This window comes from Semicossyphus pulcher, unplaced genomic scaffold (genome assembly GCF_022749685.1).
Source record: "Semicossyphus pulcher isolate SPU_LCO1_2020_fin unplaced genomic scaffold, fSemPul1.0.p SCAF_16, whole genome shotgun sequence".
In the NCBI taxonomy this organism is placed as follows: Eukaryota; Metazoa; Chordata; class Actinopteri; order Labriformes; family Labridae; genus Semicossyphus; species Semicossyphus pulcher.
In genome coordinates, this window is record NW_027211670.1 from 14,031,120 (window position 1) to 14,046,995 (window position 15,876).

The 15,876-nt window shown below is 41.4% G+C and overlaps 1 protein-coding gene across 1 annotated transcript in view; it reads right to left on the minus strand.

Moving 5' to 3' along the window:
* The window catches only part of svild (supervillin d), a 49,017-nt gene that overhangs the window by 22,488 nt on the left and 10,653 nt on the right, over nt 1-15,876 (minus strand). The window contains exons 2-4 of the mRNA XM_069664190.1: nt 11,834-12,303; nt 5,109-5,143; nt 875-918 (exon numbers count right to left, since the gene is read on the minus strand). Coding sequence (XP_069520291.1) covers nt 875-918; nt 5,109-5,143; nt 11,834-12,189 — 435 coding nt within the window. The 5' untranslated portion in view covers nt 12,190-12,303. The remainder of the gene's footprint in view (nt 1-874; nt 919-5,108; nt 5,144-11,833; nt 12,304-15,876) is intronic.

Consider the following 15,876-nt stretch of genomic DNA (forward strand, 5'->3'; position numbering starts at 1 on the left):
CACATGTAGGAAGTGAAAATGAGACATTGTGGTTTTACAAGCACGCAGCCTTACAATTAGGAAGGATTCACTGTCACCATGCAGCAGCTAGCTTAGCCTCTGTGATTGCACACAGCTCTGCAGAAGAGGCCAGTTCTAAAACCTTCCAAGTCTAAAGGAACTAGGTAAGGTAAGCGGCAAGATTAAGTCAAGGCTAACCAGCTCCTCCAGCAAGCAGCTCGGCGCCGAGCTAGCTTGCGTGGACATTAAACAAGCCTACCCAGAGTGTTATGTGTCATTCCTTGTAGGATTAGGCTGCGGGGCCTCTGCCATTGTTTCAACCTGATTTCAACGCCGCCCCCTAATCAAACAAAAACAAAAGAGCCCACCCTTAAAACAGAGACATCATCGTCGTATGCAGATATGGTGGACTTGCCCAACCTTAATCCCTCATGTAACTGTAATGTGGTGCTGAGTAATGCGTTACCGACACTGCTTGGATCTAGGGCTGCACAATAAATCGCAATTTCATTGTTATCACATGAGCATTTGCAGTAAACACATCGCAAGACGGGCCCCGGTTTAGCTCAGCGGTTAAATTGTGCATCCAATATACAGAGACCACAGACGTCGATGCATCGACTCCTGCCCTCTGCCCTGAGTGGCATGTTATCTCAACTCTCTCTTCCACTGTTTCGGCACAATCCACTGTCCTCTTTCTCTCCACAAAAGCATAAAAAGCCCTGGGTAGAATGGCCATGCTTTCACAACATTTTGATACAAGCCCATGCTAGCTTACAGCTACGCTCAGATCTTTAGGGGTCAATTTGTTGGTGGGAAAAAAACAGCTTTTTGTGTATATTTTCAGATAGGCATAGTGGAGAGGTAACCGTACCTTAAAGAGGGATGTCTTGGTTGGCTCAACCGGCTTCTCTTCAACTGGAAGGAACACACAAACACAAAGGTTGAGGTAATCACATTATCAGACAGGGTGGCATTGAGAGTTTAAGACGGACAGTGTGTGTTTGGTATCAACGTAATGCATTGTTGATGGTTGATGGCAGAAGGAAGCAATAAGGCACACATGAATCACAGTCTTCCCTGATCAAGTGGAGGTTTCCCATGCCGGGGATAACAGTTGCAATGCAGACATGAAACCTGAAAGGATTTCATCTCACTGGCGTCAGTCGCACTTATAATAAGGCTTTGGATCACAAAAGGAACTGAAATAGTGATATTTCCCCTCGCTTTCAGGTTGAGTTAGAAACGTCTCCAGCTCTGTTGGACTCAGACACACAGTGAACTGAGCTAAGAGTTTATGGTGATATAATGGACTGGAATATCATTAGTGTGTGTGAGTGCATTTGTAAGAGAGAGAGACATGTATCCCTGGGAGTTGTCTAATCAGAAACAGCCCTGAGAATATAATCTTCTAATCCGAAACAAAAGGAAGCCATTAAATTTAATGATACTCCACAACAACACACATTTCTTAAGTCAGCACAATCAGGATCATTCTCCCTCTCTCGATGCCTTTTTACAGCCTCCACTACGTCACATTTCAAGCCAACTTTCCCCCCGCCCAGGCGAACAAAGAAGCAAAGCATTACGAATAACGGCCTGTCTCTGACAAACTGCCCTTCTCGAGTGGAAACAAAAACACTGGAGGAGAGTGCTCCAGTTGTGATTTATGCTCCCAGGCTCCCCTGCTGTCCAGAACTCAGCTTGATTTAGATCCGATGATGAAACATTTCAGACGGGTGATTCCACTCAGACTGTACTCGCTCAGTTTTGACTCCGGCCCAACTTTTCTTACATCACCATCCGTCTAACGTCCCAGCGTGAGACGGAGAGGGGAAAAAATACTCAAGAGATGGAAAAACCTCCTCTTAAGTTTAGTGACTTCTCCAGAAGTGGTTTCATCCATCTCACAAAGCTGCTCAGTGCTCAAAGCTGCTGAGAGCTTATTGAATCGACCTTTGACCTCTTAAGGGCCAAACATGAGCCAATAGACTCCAAAGGGGAAAGGGTGGAGTTAATCAAATCTGCATAATTTGTTTAAGAGCAGAATTAACTGAATTATTGCTCGGCTGAAGGGGAAACCCCTGATGTGACGATTTGGCTCAGAGCTCTGAGTCATCTGCCAGCCCGGACAGGAAGTGCCATCGGCTACGAGAATGCACTGCTCATGCTCTTTCACACACACACACACACACATATCGTAGTAAAAAGCTGAACAGATACTGTCCTTTGTTCCTCTTTGTATCTTTGCTACCTTCTAGTGCAGTTTCTACTCTTGTCTTCCAACCAGAACGCTGGCCATGTTTAATAATGGATATGTGATATTTTCCAAGCTGAGCTGACACAGCATTTGAAGAGAATCTAGCTCCCATATTGTGACGTATTTCTGAGTGAAACCGGGTTAGTAGGCAGGAAAGAAAGTTAGGAGGAATTGGATTAGAATGTTGAAAAGACTCGTTAGCATAAAAAGCATGGATGGTGCTAGCTTTTGCAGTAGCTAGCTAGCTAAACACTGAATCTTAGGCTGTGTCCACACGTACACGGGTATTTTTCAAAACGTAGCTTTTTCTCTGCGTTTCGGCCTCTCGTCCACACACAAAGGCCGTTTTAAGTCACTGACAAGAGATCTTTTGTAAAACTCTGGCCAGGGTGAAGACTTTTAAAATGCGATTCTTCTTCTTCTATACATGATCGGGGTATATCGCGGCCTGTTGGTGTGGCATTCTCATGACAGCGTCTGTTATGATTTTTTATAACCGTGCTTGTGTGGACAGGGTTTCTTTTTTTTAAACGAAGGAGGCAAAAACTTTTTTTCAATACCTGTGTACGTGTAGACATGGCCTTAGCTTGGTGACGCCTAAAGTTGAGGATTGAATGTTGGGGCGATATCTTGATTTTATTGGTTGGTTCAAGTTTATTAAAGTGCCTTACTACAATCATTACACCCCCTTGGCTAGTGAAGTAGTAGTGAAACTTGTCCTCCTGCGCTCTTATTGTCTACTTCAGGTTGTATAATAAACTTTTTAAATATACAATAGGACCTTACATTATTGAATTGTACTTTATTTTTCTATTTTTCATATGTGAACTAGAGACATTTCTACCATACCAGCAGCTATTTTGCTTTAATGAGGGGGTATTATGCTGTTTCACATTTTAAGACATATATATAATGTTACAATGTTGGATGTCCAGACTAAACGTGGGTGAAGTTTGAAATCTGTAGGTAAAAGTATGTTGGAGTAAACCCAAGGTTTCCCAGCTCAGTCTGCAGGCTGCTTTGAACGCCAGCTTTCACACTGTTTTTTCTACACGCTGAACTTTGTGACATCACTAATTGCAGCCTCAGCGGGCTTCAGGGAGAGCTGGCCAACAGAAGAAAGTGGGCTTGTAGGGGCGGGGTTTCTTAAAGGGACAGAGCTGACTGAGTCGTGTCAGGCAGAGGCTGTATGAGGGCCTGCACAGAGCAGCAGTGTGAGTTTTTTTAACCGTAAATTATGCTAAGCTACTCCACAGGTATCACAGAGTGAAATATGAAGCTTGAAATTAGCACAATACCCCACCTTTAATAAAAACAATCTTTAGTTTATGTAAGTACATGTCTTATATTTACTTTTTTTAAAAGGTTAAAAGTGCACAATATGACTGGGGATGTGATCTATCATTAAACTCCATTTAGTTTAACATGGGTTCAACTTAATTTGCAGTGCTATTTTTAATGCTGCATTTAAAATTCTGTCAAATACCTTTGAAACTAAAATAATCAAATCAAACATTTGGGAAATATTTAGTCAGGGAACAAATACAGTAATTCAATATCCTGTTTGTGTTGTCAGACCAGAGAGGCCTTTGAGTGTAAGAATGAATGAGGCCACATGCAGCAGTGAACAGTTAACTAGTAGCAACTGTCTGTTTATTATTATCTTCATTCTGAATGTCATAAACAACCTCTCGTCCTAGATCAGTCCCATCTTACTGAACAGAAGTAGACCCGGCTGCTGCAGTGAAAAAGCTCTACCAAAGGCAGCAGGTGAGTTCGCCCACAGGTTAAATACACTAATATGTGTTTGGTTAAACCTGATTTATTTGCACATGGATTCACCAGCTCTGTCATACACTAGTTATACTTGCTGTGTACGCAGAGAAAGCCAAGGTAAAATCTAATGAATGTTTTGATTGTAAAACTAGCAGAAAACACGACAGATTATTACAAAAAGAAAATTATTATATGATATAAGCAACATTTAAAAATTGCTCTTTGCATGATTAAATCATACACGAAGAGTAAGATTAAACTTGAGACTATGTCTATCAGACTTCCTGCCTAACCTTGGAAGGTAAATACAGGTCTGTTTACATTGTTGCGCAAATAAGACATGTGACACAACACCTTCAAACCCCCTTAAATACTGAATATAATGTGTTGATTTGCACTTTGGGCCTTCCTTTCACCTCTGTGTGTCAGTATCTGTGCCGTCTAGCACATACACACACACAAACAAGGTCACATACACACACAGTAACAAAGCCATATCCCATACATAAGCAGAGAAACACAAACAGACAGGCAGGGCAGCCAATGTAGAAAGAGGAAGGAGGACACTGATGCAGACAGACAGGCTGTGGGCTCAGGTGGCTGAATGTGATTCGGAAAAAAGCAGCCAGCAGCCCGTCTGTTAACTTTCTTCTCTCTATAGCAGCAGGCTCCAAAATTAGCTCATAATGCTAGCTGGCTGAAACAAGCTTCCAGTGTAATTTTATATGATCAAACATTTGCACAAAAAAAAACACACACACACGAACGCTCTTTAAACAAAAACTCTGCAGACACGTGCCAAACATTATCTCCTTCAGCCTTTTCTCGCCTGAGGCGAAACATGCGGTTTTAATTATACAGCGAACAAAACGTTCCAAACACAACAGTAGATCTGTTTTCTTTCGCTCTGTCTCAGTGGCAGAGAATTAAACAGCCAATGTCTATAAAAAAAAAAGCAGGTGGGTGATCTAACATAAGCAATGAGCTCAGTAATCGGAGAACGTGTACAGGCTCAGGGATGAAGCAGTGTGTGAAACAAAAGAGGACAGTGAGAGTGCAGAGTTCGTCTTACCCTTTGGCTCCTCTGTGTCATCAGTTTCCAGCAGCCTGGGAGAGACAGAGACAAATGAGGTCAATCTCTAAGGTACTGAAGCAAAGACAGAAATGACACGTCTGTTACAGCTGGGGCTTGCAATGTAGACTGAAAAATCCATCCAAATATGTAAAGTCAAGCCACATAGAAAGCAAAACCGCCGACATGCCTGCAGAGAGCTACTTACTGCGCCTCCTTTGATATGCATGTAACAATATTTACTCATGCTGCTCCTCCAGTCCCATGTTGGCAATGATATAACAGCACTGTCTGTGCAGCCTCTGAAGATGTCCATTCATCTCTAAGTAATGGGCGTTAAATATGGATGGGGACAGCAGCTGCCTGTGGGGTAGCAGCGATGATGTAACAGGAGGAGGGGAGAGCTTTAAACACAAAGGAGAGCCGTGGTGGACATCTGGGAGGGGTCAGAGGTCGCTGAGGACGGGGAGACGGCCCCAGGCTGATCTGATCTGTGGGTTCGGGACTGGTTGGCAGTGGCTTAATACAATTAGATCCTTTTCTGATCTTTTGTACTGTACAGCACACTGTGATGCTCTTCATTTAAAGTGAAGTCAAGACGTACTTTGGGGACAGATAGAAAAATACATCTTGCGAATTATTCAGAGAGCGAAGACTGTAGCTTTCCGCATTTTTCAAATTAATAAAATTACATGAGTAAGAGGGTAGCAAGTTAAGAGCCGCCTTATAAATAAAGACATGCCAGTGATTTAGTCTACCAGTGGACAATGAAGGCCAGCCAACTCGAGCATACAGGGAGCAATGAGGAGTTAGGGCCTTCAGATTTGTAATGAACCTCAATGCTCCATGGTATACAGTATCCGAGAGCGAAGGCATTGACTGCATACATAAAACATCACCGTCAGTCAGGGGAATAAAAGTAGCAGCAACAAGTCTTCTTTTTCCACAAAATAAAAATATAATTTATTTCTGAAATAAAAGCCCAACCGCAGCTTCAACTTCTTTATGAGTTGCTGAATATGAAGCTTGAAAGGTAGCTAAACATCAATTAAGAATCCCAGGTATTGATAAGAAGATACAGACTCAATCATATCACCCTGAAATGTAACAATACATGGCAGGTTTAGTAACTTTGTCTTTGAGTTTGTACACATCATGAGTTATGTTTTATCGGCATTCAAGATCAATTTTAACTCATGAAAAGTCTTTTGTACAGTATGAAAGGCATCATACTGTGTTGGAACGGAGCAATAAATAACAGTATCATCCGCATATAATTGAAATTTGCATTGGGAACATTATGACCGATAATGTTAATATAAATTGTAAATAACAGTGGTCCTAAGACTAAGCCCTGGGGCACACCATTTCTTATTTCAAGAGATCTAGAGGAATAAAAAGTCAGACATAATAAACAGGGGGAATACAGGATATCATTTATATATTGGAACAATGGTGCACATTTTCAGACAGTCCCTCCTGGAAGGCATTTATATTCTCAACAGAGAACATCCTGCTTACTCGCTCTCCTCGACACAACTTCTTAATCACTGAGTTAAAAGGGTGTCCATGTCTGACAGTAGATACTGAAAAGTTAGGTAGGGGGGGGGAGTCTCTGCAGCTATTTAACAGCCAGACAAGCTCTGCTGATGGAGTATACTGCTTTCAGCGTAGAGAGGACTAATGCAGCCTTAATACGTAGGGGGAAAAAAACATTATTAAATACTGGATCAGACTCTCTATCGTCTGACTTTCCCTTGGACTGGTGTCACATTGAAGTCCCAAAACCTTTTAAAAAGTAATTTTTACAGCAGCATATGATTATGACTAATTGTGGGATTGGGTTTGGCCTCCACGGAAAGATTTGTCACTTTTGGTCTGGCACGCCTCAGTAAAGCTTCGTGAAATAGTGGGGAATCTAAAAATGCCAGGATGAATAAGCCTACTCATGGCGTGTGAATATGGGGTAGTCAGAGATGGGAAATGTGATTGAAGATGTAGGTATAACAGTAATTTAAGTAGTGTAATAAACACTAATCCTGGCTGTGTAATATGAACACATGGACTTTAAAATGATGATACAGTGTCACATGATTTACTCAATGAGGAAAGTTGAGGAAACACGCGTAAGATGAATGCCAACACTTACAGTAAACTTCCTCACTCTTTATAATTATGTCACACTGAGAGGATCCAGCTACAGAACAGAAAGTGTATAATCAGGGCCGTGGTGTAGTTAAAAGGTTTAATTACAATGTCTCTAATTTGAGCACTTAACTTTTGGAAAGCTCAGTTCCTCAAACTCTGTAGTTCCACCATGAAAACAATAATTAGCTCAAATCCTGTTCAGTCTTGTTCTACTTTCTTTTATAATCCAGCTGACTAACACTAATGAGACAGTAGCACAGTATCTAGTGTTTACTACACAAGGTTAATAACACACAGAACACCAAACCAAAAATAGTACTGTATACGAGCATTCACACTCATGTTAGGAAATATCTTAAATATCCAGTAGATTATTAAAATGTTCAAGGAATCTGCTCTGTGATAACTGTTATTGCAATGCATGTACGCTACCTTTAGATACATGATCACATTCTGTACAAACAGTGCTACCAAACCAAGAGATATGATGTAACAGCGTTCTCTTTGAAATGACATTATGTTTCTTTTGAGGGTTTCAAAAATGACTAACAATAAATTTTAAATGACAGTTAATTATAAGTGTCAAAGTGAAGCCTCTCCTGAATGTCACCCTTCAACTGTAACTTAAAGAGAGAACAATTCCTGTCTGTCACAGATAAACCTGTTGACAGTTTTCATTATCTCTGGAACAGCTGAGTTCCAGTTTCCTTGTTGCTATTCCTGTAACAGACGCACACAAACATGTCGCGTATGAAGGTTGAGTGAATATGTGTGGGACTCGTGCAAGTAAACCAGAAATCTTAGATATTTTCTATTAATTTCAAGTCACAAAAAAGGATGATTCAAAAGAAAGATGGGGACATGAAAGTCAATGCATTTACAGGGAAGTCCAACTAACACCGAGAATTAAAGGGGAGAATGAAATATGAAAATAAAACACCAATATGGGGAAATTAGCTGACAAGGTACTGGCTACTGACAATTAGGGATGGGTATTGTTAGGATTTTAGGTATCGAAGTCGATACTGTGTATCAATATCAATACTTATCGACACTCTTATCGATACTACTCTCCATTATTTGGTTATTTTGGTCTCCATTATTTATTAGAGTGTCTGATAATGTGCCTCTGTCAGGGGGATTGTAACTGGGCATCTTCCAACAGTAGTTCCACTTTTTTTTATCCCTCTAGATCTTGAAATAAGAAATGGTGTACCCCAGAGCTCAGTCTTAGGACCACCTATTTTCAATTTATATTAACATTATCGGTCATAATGTTCCCCATGCAAATTTCACTTATATGCGGATGATACTGTTATCTATTGCTCCGTTCCAACACAGTGAGTGAGTTAAAATTTATCTGACGTATAGTAAAACTTTTACAGTAAACTTGGCGACAGCTCTGTGACATTAATTTTTCATTCATTCATTCAGTCATTCTCCCTCGTTTAGCGATGGAGAATGGGTTTAACTTGGGTGTCTGACTTCTGCTAACGTTACCCACAGCAGATGAAGCTGGGGCTGCTGTATGACTGATACTGTCTATGGATTAAAATGGAACATAACCGAAGCTAGCTAACAACAGTGACTGAATAACTACTGGCTTACATATAAGAACCATGCATTTTAACTGTGTTATTAGTTTGGCTAATCTCATCTGCAGCATTGCCATCAGAACCACGGAGGCTGCACTGAGGACGTACTAGCAGTAACGCTACCAATGGCATTAGCATTAGCCGCTTTGCTAAAGGAGTCAAAGATGCTGCACTGCTTCTGATGTATTTGTTTTGTGAGGTTGCAGGTGTTACCCACTTACGACGCAACTACCTTTTTACATAAATTGCACGTAGATGCACCAGAGTTAAATTTGGTGAGCCCTAACTATCAAACACTTTGCTCTGTCTGCCATGTAGACCTACTAGACTTTCTCCAGCGGCTTCGTCATCGCTAGGGGACGGATGCCGGCTACGTTAGAATGAAACGATTGAATGAAAACGACATTAAATAAGACGGAGTGTTAACGTTAAATACCAATAGGAGCACCGTTTGTCCATGAGCTTATCTTTACTTTCGGTTCCGACCAATCACGTACAGATACAAAAAATACTGGTTCTAGATACCCATTTCTGACAATAGCTTCTATTGTTAAGAGCCTCCACTGTCTTACTATTTATGTTGCGTAAGCGTGCATGCAGACAAGACTAAACAGCTGCCCTGTGACATGCAGCGAACTTCATAACAAAAGCTGCTAAGATTAGTAGCTAAGATGAAAGACAGGCAGGTGGACAAACACACCAACACGTCAACCCTCATTTTTGCTTCCTGTAATTAAAAGTGAAGTCCAGAACTCTCTGTTCGACTTCCTGCTTGAGGTGAGCAGAGGCTGTGAGTAAACAGCTCCTTCTACATTGCAATCAAAAGGAGAGATTTTATCAAAAACGTTGATACATTTGTTGAAACACGACATCCTGCACATACCATCTTTCTTATTCACGTTAGTTACACCATAACACATGCACTTTCACAATCTTATTTGGCCATCATCACAGCTATCTAGATGTCTTGCTTCATTAAGCGCAGGGCATGAAAACCTGGCAGGGCTTGATAATCCAACCTCTCCTCCAGGCCAAAATCTCTGACTTTATCGCAACACTCTGTCCATCTCTGCTCCTCTCTCTCTCCAACGTCGTTCCCTCAGGTTGTTTTTTCAAGAACAGACAAGTCTGGTTATGAGCACACGGCAGGATCCTCTGCTTGATTACAGCTCAAACATCCCCAGACTCACGACTGGTCTTGTTTTACTCCATTTATGTGCAATTCTCTGAAAACATTCGACACTCTTCAATTGTCACGTTCTGTTAAACATGAAAGTCCCCCCATGTTGCTGTAAAACAACCCGAAAACAAGCTGGTTTCATGTCATCAGTGTAAAACATAACATGGCAGAATAAATGAGGCAGAGCTCTGCTTGCACACATGGCCAATTTTGGAAATGCTGGCAGCCGTGTTTACTTCTAACAGGAGATAGCACTCAGTGTTCTGCAAATGTGCCTCCTCCCCACTCATTAGGAGTCAGCGAGCCCTTTTACAGTAATCTAATAGCTTTCTTTACTAGCTGAACTGCAAATTTTCCCTAAAACTAGGGTAGCCTCAGACAGAAGCAACTGTACTGGATTTAATGTAATCAGTGGTGATGTGAACATTCAGCCCCACCTTTAAGCAGACTGACTTGTAGGTCAGGAGAACATAAACTGAATAAACTATTAAGCACTCTACTTTTACTTGAGTCAAAACTTAGATACACACAAGAATAAATAAATCATTAATTATGTTTTATCGCAATCTCTTCCTGAGATGTCTTCTGGGTCTCAGTGGCTGATGGGCAGCTTTATGATTTATGTGTCTGGCCAAGTGGGTGCCACATTGAGAATACCGACAATAAAAGATGTTCCAATAACATTTTTCCTTTGGAATACCAAGACTTGATCACTGACCAATACCAAGTATACTTACCAATGTGATAAAAAATATATATACATATTATTGGTGAAAAAACATTGATTGGTGACATTTTGCTAGCTTTGACTAACATTACACCCTCGGCTAACACAGCACTGTTGTTGTTTGTTATTTTGACATGCTAATTTACCTGAAACTAATTGGTTTTTGGAGCTATGAATTATGGCATCCGATCGATGCATTGATCGGCATACCTGCTGGTAGAATTGTTCGGATACCAATACCAGTATTGGTATTGACCGATATCAGTATCAGTATCGGCCTCCAGTACTACCTAAAATGTGACACTGGGTATAAGCGAGTCATCAGTCAATGCACCCATCCAATACCATAACCAATTAGCCTCCCAAGAATAATCAAGTGGTTTCAGGCTAATTCGTGTTTGACAACAATAACAGTGCGCTGCTAGCAAGGATTGCAACGCTAGTCAAAGCTAGCAAGATGTTAGCAATCGGTGTTTTTCCACCAATATTATGTATGTTTTTTTTTTAATTGATCTAATATTAGTACTCGGTATCGGCAAATCCTAAAGTCTAGGTATCAGAATTGGTATGAGGAATAAAAAGTGGTAATGGAACATCCCTACTTGTCAATACTCAATCCCGCGTTTTAGGCTGTTCTGGAGGCAGATGTTCTGATACTAATACTATTAATACCAATACTAATATCGATACTAATACTAGTATTACTAACACTATTAATACCAATACTAATACAGATAGTAGTGTTAGTAATGGAACTAAAACTATTTACAGATACTAATACCGATATATCGATATTAGCAGATTTATACTGATACTAATACCAATACTTATACTAGTATTACTAACACTATAAATACCAATACTAATACAGATAGTAGTATTACTATTGCAACTAATATTATTTACAGATACTAATACCGACACTAATTCTAGTATCAGTATTGGCAGATTTATACTGATACTAATACTGATACTAATACATTACAATATAACCAATACGAGTACATTGGTATTAGTATTGGTATTACTAGTATTAGTATCAGAACAACTCTAATGACCGTGTGGAAAAACTGACCTGAATTGAGAGGACGTCTTGGTGGAGGAGACAGCTTCTGAGTCTGCTTTGAGGTAAGTGGTACTCTCTTTTTCCTGGGTGGTCTCCACAGGTTCTGCTTCTTTATTCCTGAGCCCCCTCCTCGTATACGTTTTCTCTGATGCATTATCCTCATATTTTTCCTTCTCCTTGGTTTCCGTCGACACTGTTTCCGAAGAGTCGCCGATCTTCCTGTCCCTGCGGACATATTTGGAGGTGAACTCGTCGGTGTTGCCGTAGCGCTCGGCAAGCTCCCTCCTCCTTTCTGCTTTGTAGCGAGCGATTCGCTCAGCTTTGGTCTCTGGGGCCGAGCTCTGCAAGGTGTCTATTCCATCCATTTCGGAGTTTGAATGCAGATGAGAAGATTCAGAGTAGCTACTTCGATTGTCCTAACCCAGATTTGTAGACCTCCTTCGACGACAATGTCTCACTCCTTTAAAGTCATCCCAGTGCTGCAAACAAGAAAGTAAGACATCATTAGGGTACTACTTTACATGACAAGCACTCTTAAACTATAAATCTGGATGTACTTCTTTAGCCTTCATAGGAAAATGGCTCAGCTGTAGAGCCCCAAGCTAAGCCCTGCCCTGCCCCAGCTAACACCATCAGCCCCCCTGTGAGAATGATGTCAGCCAGCTCTGCTCAGAGACGGCCGACCACCGCAGAGAGACTCTCACATAACCTCCACTTCATCGACTCACTTGGAGCCGGTTGGAAAGAAGGAGGAGGGATGGGGGAATCACACATCGAATCACATCTTCATCCAATTTTAGTCCTTACATAACTGGGGCTTTGTGCCTGGAATAATCACCTCTTCAACTTTATCCCACCTCATAATGAGCCAGTATTTACTACAAACACAATAATTGCCCTTATGTGTGAACGTGTTAGCCCTGTGATGGACTTGCAACCTATCCAAGTGTACAAGGCCTCGAAACCAATGCATGCTGGGACAAACGTCAGCCTCGTGTGTCCCTAAAAAGAATAATCTGTTTCACATCTCCTTTCCACTTCGAGCACAATAAAAGAAGTGAAATATTTTATAACTTTTGGCTTTTCAAAACCCTGTGAGTTAAATTTAAGGAGGTTGAGTTGAGCTCATTTGGTTCCATTAAGTATTCACAGAGCAGAAAACCGCACATGGCTCTGATGCAGAGGTTTGAAAACTCCAGTTACTTAAATGCATCGCCAGCTGACAAATGCAATAAAAGTTATGTGTGCAAAGTTTCTGATTGCTTTGCTCGGAGAAAGGGGGCTTTTCCGCAGAGATTTCTCAAGTGTGCTTACGATGCTTTGGGGGCTTCTGTTCAAGGACATCCAAGGAGACAGATTAACAAGAGAGGTGTATTTACATTACAGGGGGTTTAAAGTAGCCCCCCTGGTATACCTCAAATTACAGCACATGGGATAATTTAGCACCCAGGCTCTCACATTTATGGCCAGGAAAAGGGTGCATGGGAAAATATAAGAGAGAGTGTTATGTCTGGACAATGTTAGCAATGAGAGAGGAAAGAGGTAAAGTGTAGGTCAAGAGAGAGAAAAAAAGGTGGTCGTGAATGACTCCGAGAGCTTTTTCCTGTAACGATGACAAGCTTGAACAAATCTCAAGTGCACGCCCTCTGACCCTTGAGCTATAAAACCAGCCCAGAGTGAGGACCTCCTTTCATAATACGGCTTTGAAATGGTACACAGGACATCAGGGGATGTGTGCGTGTCTTCACCTTGACCTCTCCCATCCCTCCTCCACCTGACATAACAGCGCTTGACTAAACAGTGCCTCCCTTGTGTACATTTAAAAGTAGTCCAGACCATAAACTGTAACTCTGCAGGATGATTACACGTTGTCTGCTCCTTATTATGAACCTGGGGATATCCAAGATACAGTCACTCTGGGAAATGTAACATCTAAAAAGAATAAAAATCACCATCTGTTTGTTAAATTAGCAAATCAGCACCAATCGCTTCCATTTCAGTCCAGCGACACGGATCCACTCAGCCAGAGCAGCAACTAGATCATATTCTAGGAATGTACTCAGGATCAGATGAGGTTAAGCTTTTTTAAATGGAATTTACTGCATAATATTAAAACCAAATGGTCTGTTACAGATGCAGGCAGAATCAATCGGTAGCAGTGAAATTCACTTCTACTCAAACTGAAGCCTTCCGGAGCTCCACAGCTCAATAAGAAAAGGATGTCGCAGGAGTTATATTAGATTTGAGGATAAGGTTTGCTTTAGTTGTGAGATCCCTGATATAAAACGGTACAAAAAGCCGAAAGATGTCTAAAAATAATGCAGCAGTAAATTGTCATGCACCCTGACCTGTCTTACCATCGAGAACTATTGCCGATATCTTAGAACGTCACTTTTTAAGGGTTTAAAGTGATTTATATTTGTTCTGATGCTGATACCAGTATCGAAAATGCCTCTGATCCCACCCAAAATATGATATAGGCTATTGTTGAGTTAATGCACCGTTCTGATACCATAAAATTGACGTGTTTCTTCTTCTACAAAACAAAAAAAAGTAGCCTACAAATCAATAATATACAACAAGGCTACAAGTGCTGTTCTAGTGCTGCAAAACAGAACAGATTTCAGCTAATTCATCATGTGAAGCTACCAAAACTAAGCCCTTTTTACACTGCGGTTCTGCCACAGCGCCGTCCTGCCGCCTTTCTTAGGGATGCACGATATTATCGGCACATTATCGGTATCGGCCGATATCAGCTTAAAAAATCGGATATCGGCCAACATGCCGATATCCGCCGATAAAATTAACCGATAAAATAATGGGCTGCTTCACACTTGATTAAATGCCCGACCTCGGCGCAATGTCCCGGGCGCGAAGAAGACCTGCGCGGCGCAGCCTGATGACGACACGTGTGTCTACCTGCAGCATGAGAGAGTTAGAAGCCAAAATGTCCGTGGTGTGGAAGTTTTTTCAAAGTGTCCGAAAAAGATAGCAAAACTGCTGTTTGCAATGACTGCTCAGCTTCGGTGATGCAAGGAGGAGCCAAGGCAAAGTCTTTCAACACTACAAACTTGATTAACCATCTCGAGACCCGTCACCCCGACCGTTGTAACACATGTGTTAAGAGTATCACCATTATACTGTACGCTAATTCCAATACAGAAGATAGTTGATGATCTCTGCTATTAGGTGTGCGGGAAAATAATATCGGTATCTGTAATCAGCTAAATGAGTTGTAAAATATCGGCATACCGGATATCGGCAAAAAATCTAATATCGTGCATCCCTAGCCTTTGCCATTGCACGTGCTTCATATACGCACACACGGCCCTGCCGGCTCTGCCGTTTCCACTGTCACTGTTTCGCCTCTGTTAGTACCTCCGAGGCAAAGCAACTTCGCCCCACCATTCTGCCACCAAACGTAAAAGAGGCGTAATAATCCCGCCTTGAACTGGCAGTGTAAAAGGGGCTAATAACAGTAGCATGCTAGCTGAGTAAAAGCTAGCAAAATGACAGAATTCCCATCACATATTCAAGGTTGCATTTTCTCTCTAATGCTTTTCACTGGATACATCGGGAGAGGCCTCTAAGCAAGTTGCAACTAGCATTAGCTTAGCTTGTTTAAGGTTACAATTCCTCAAGAGTATAGAGCCAGGCCTTTTTACAATGAGCATTCCTGAGACATCATTTGTAGTAAACAGCTGTTAAAAATGTAAGTGTATTGTTTTTATCACACTGGTAATGGAGAGGTTCTTGGTTTGGCCACACATCATGTCTAGGGTTTGTTATTGGTATCAAGGAGCAACAGGTATCTGAACATCTCTGAACTGGATGCCACACCAAAGCCTGTGAATTACCTTATGAAGGCAAAAACCAGTCTGAATGTTGATTTCAGGACTGTGCACGCGCTTACATAATTCACCCAGATCACTACCTATAAAAGGAGTGCTAAACAGTACACTAAAGCTCTGGTCCACGGAGACCCAGAACATCGAGGCTGCTTTGTTTGGAAGCTTTGTGTGTTATTTTAAGCAACGAGGGGACTGAAAACA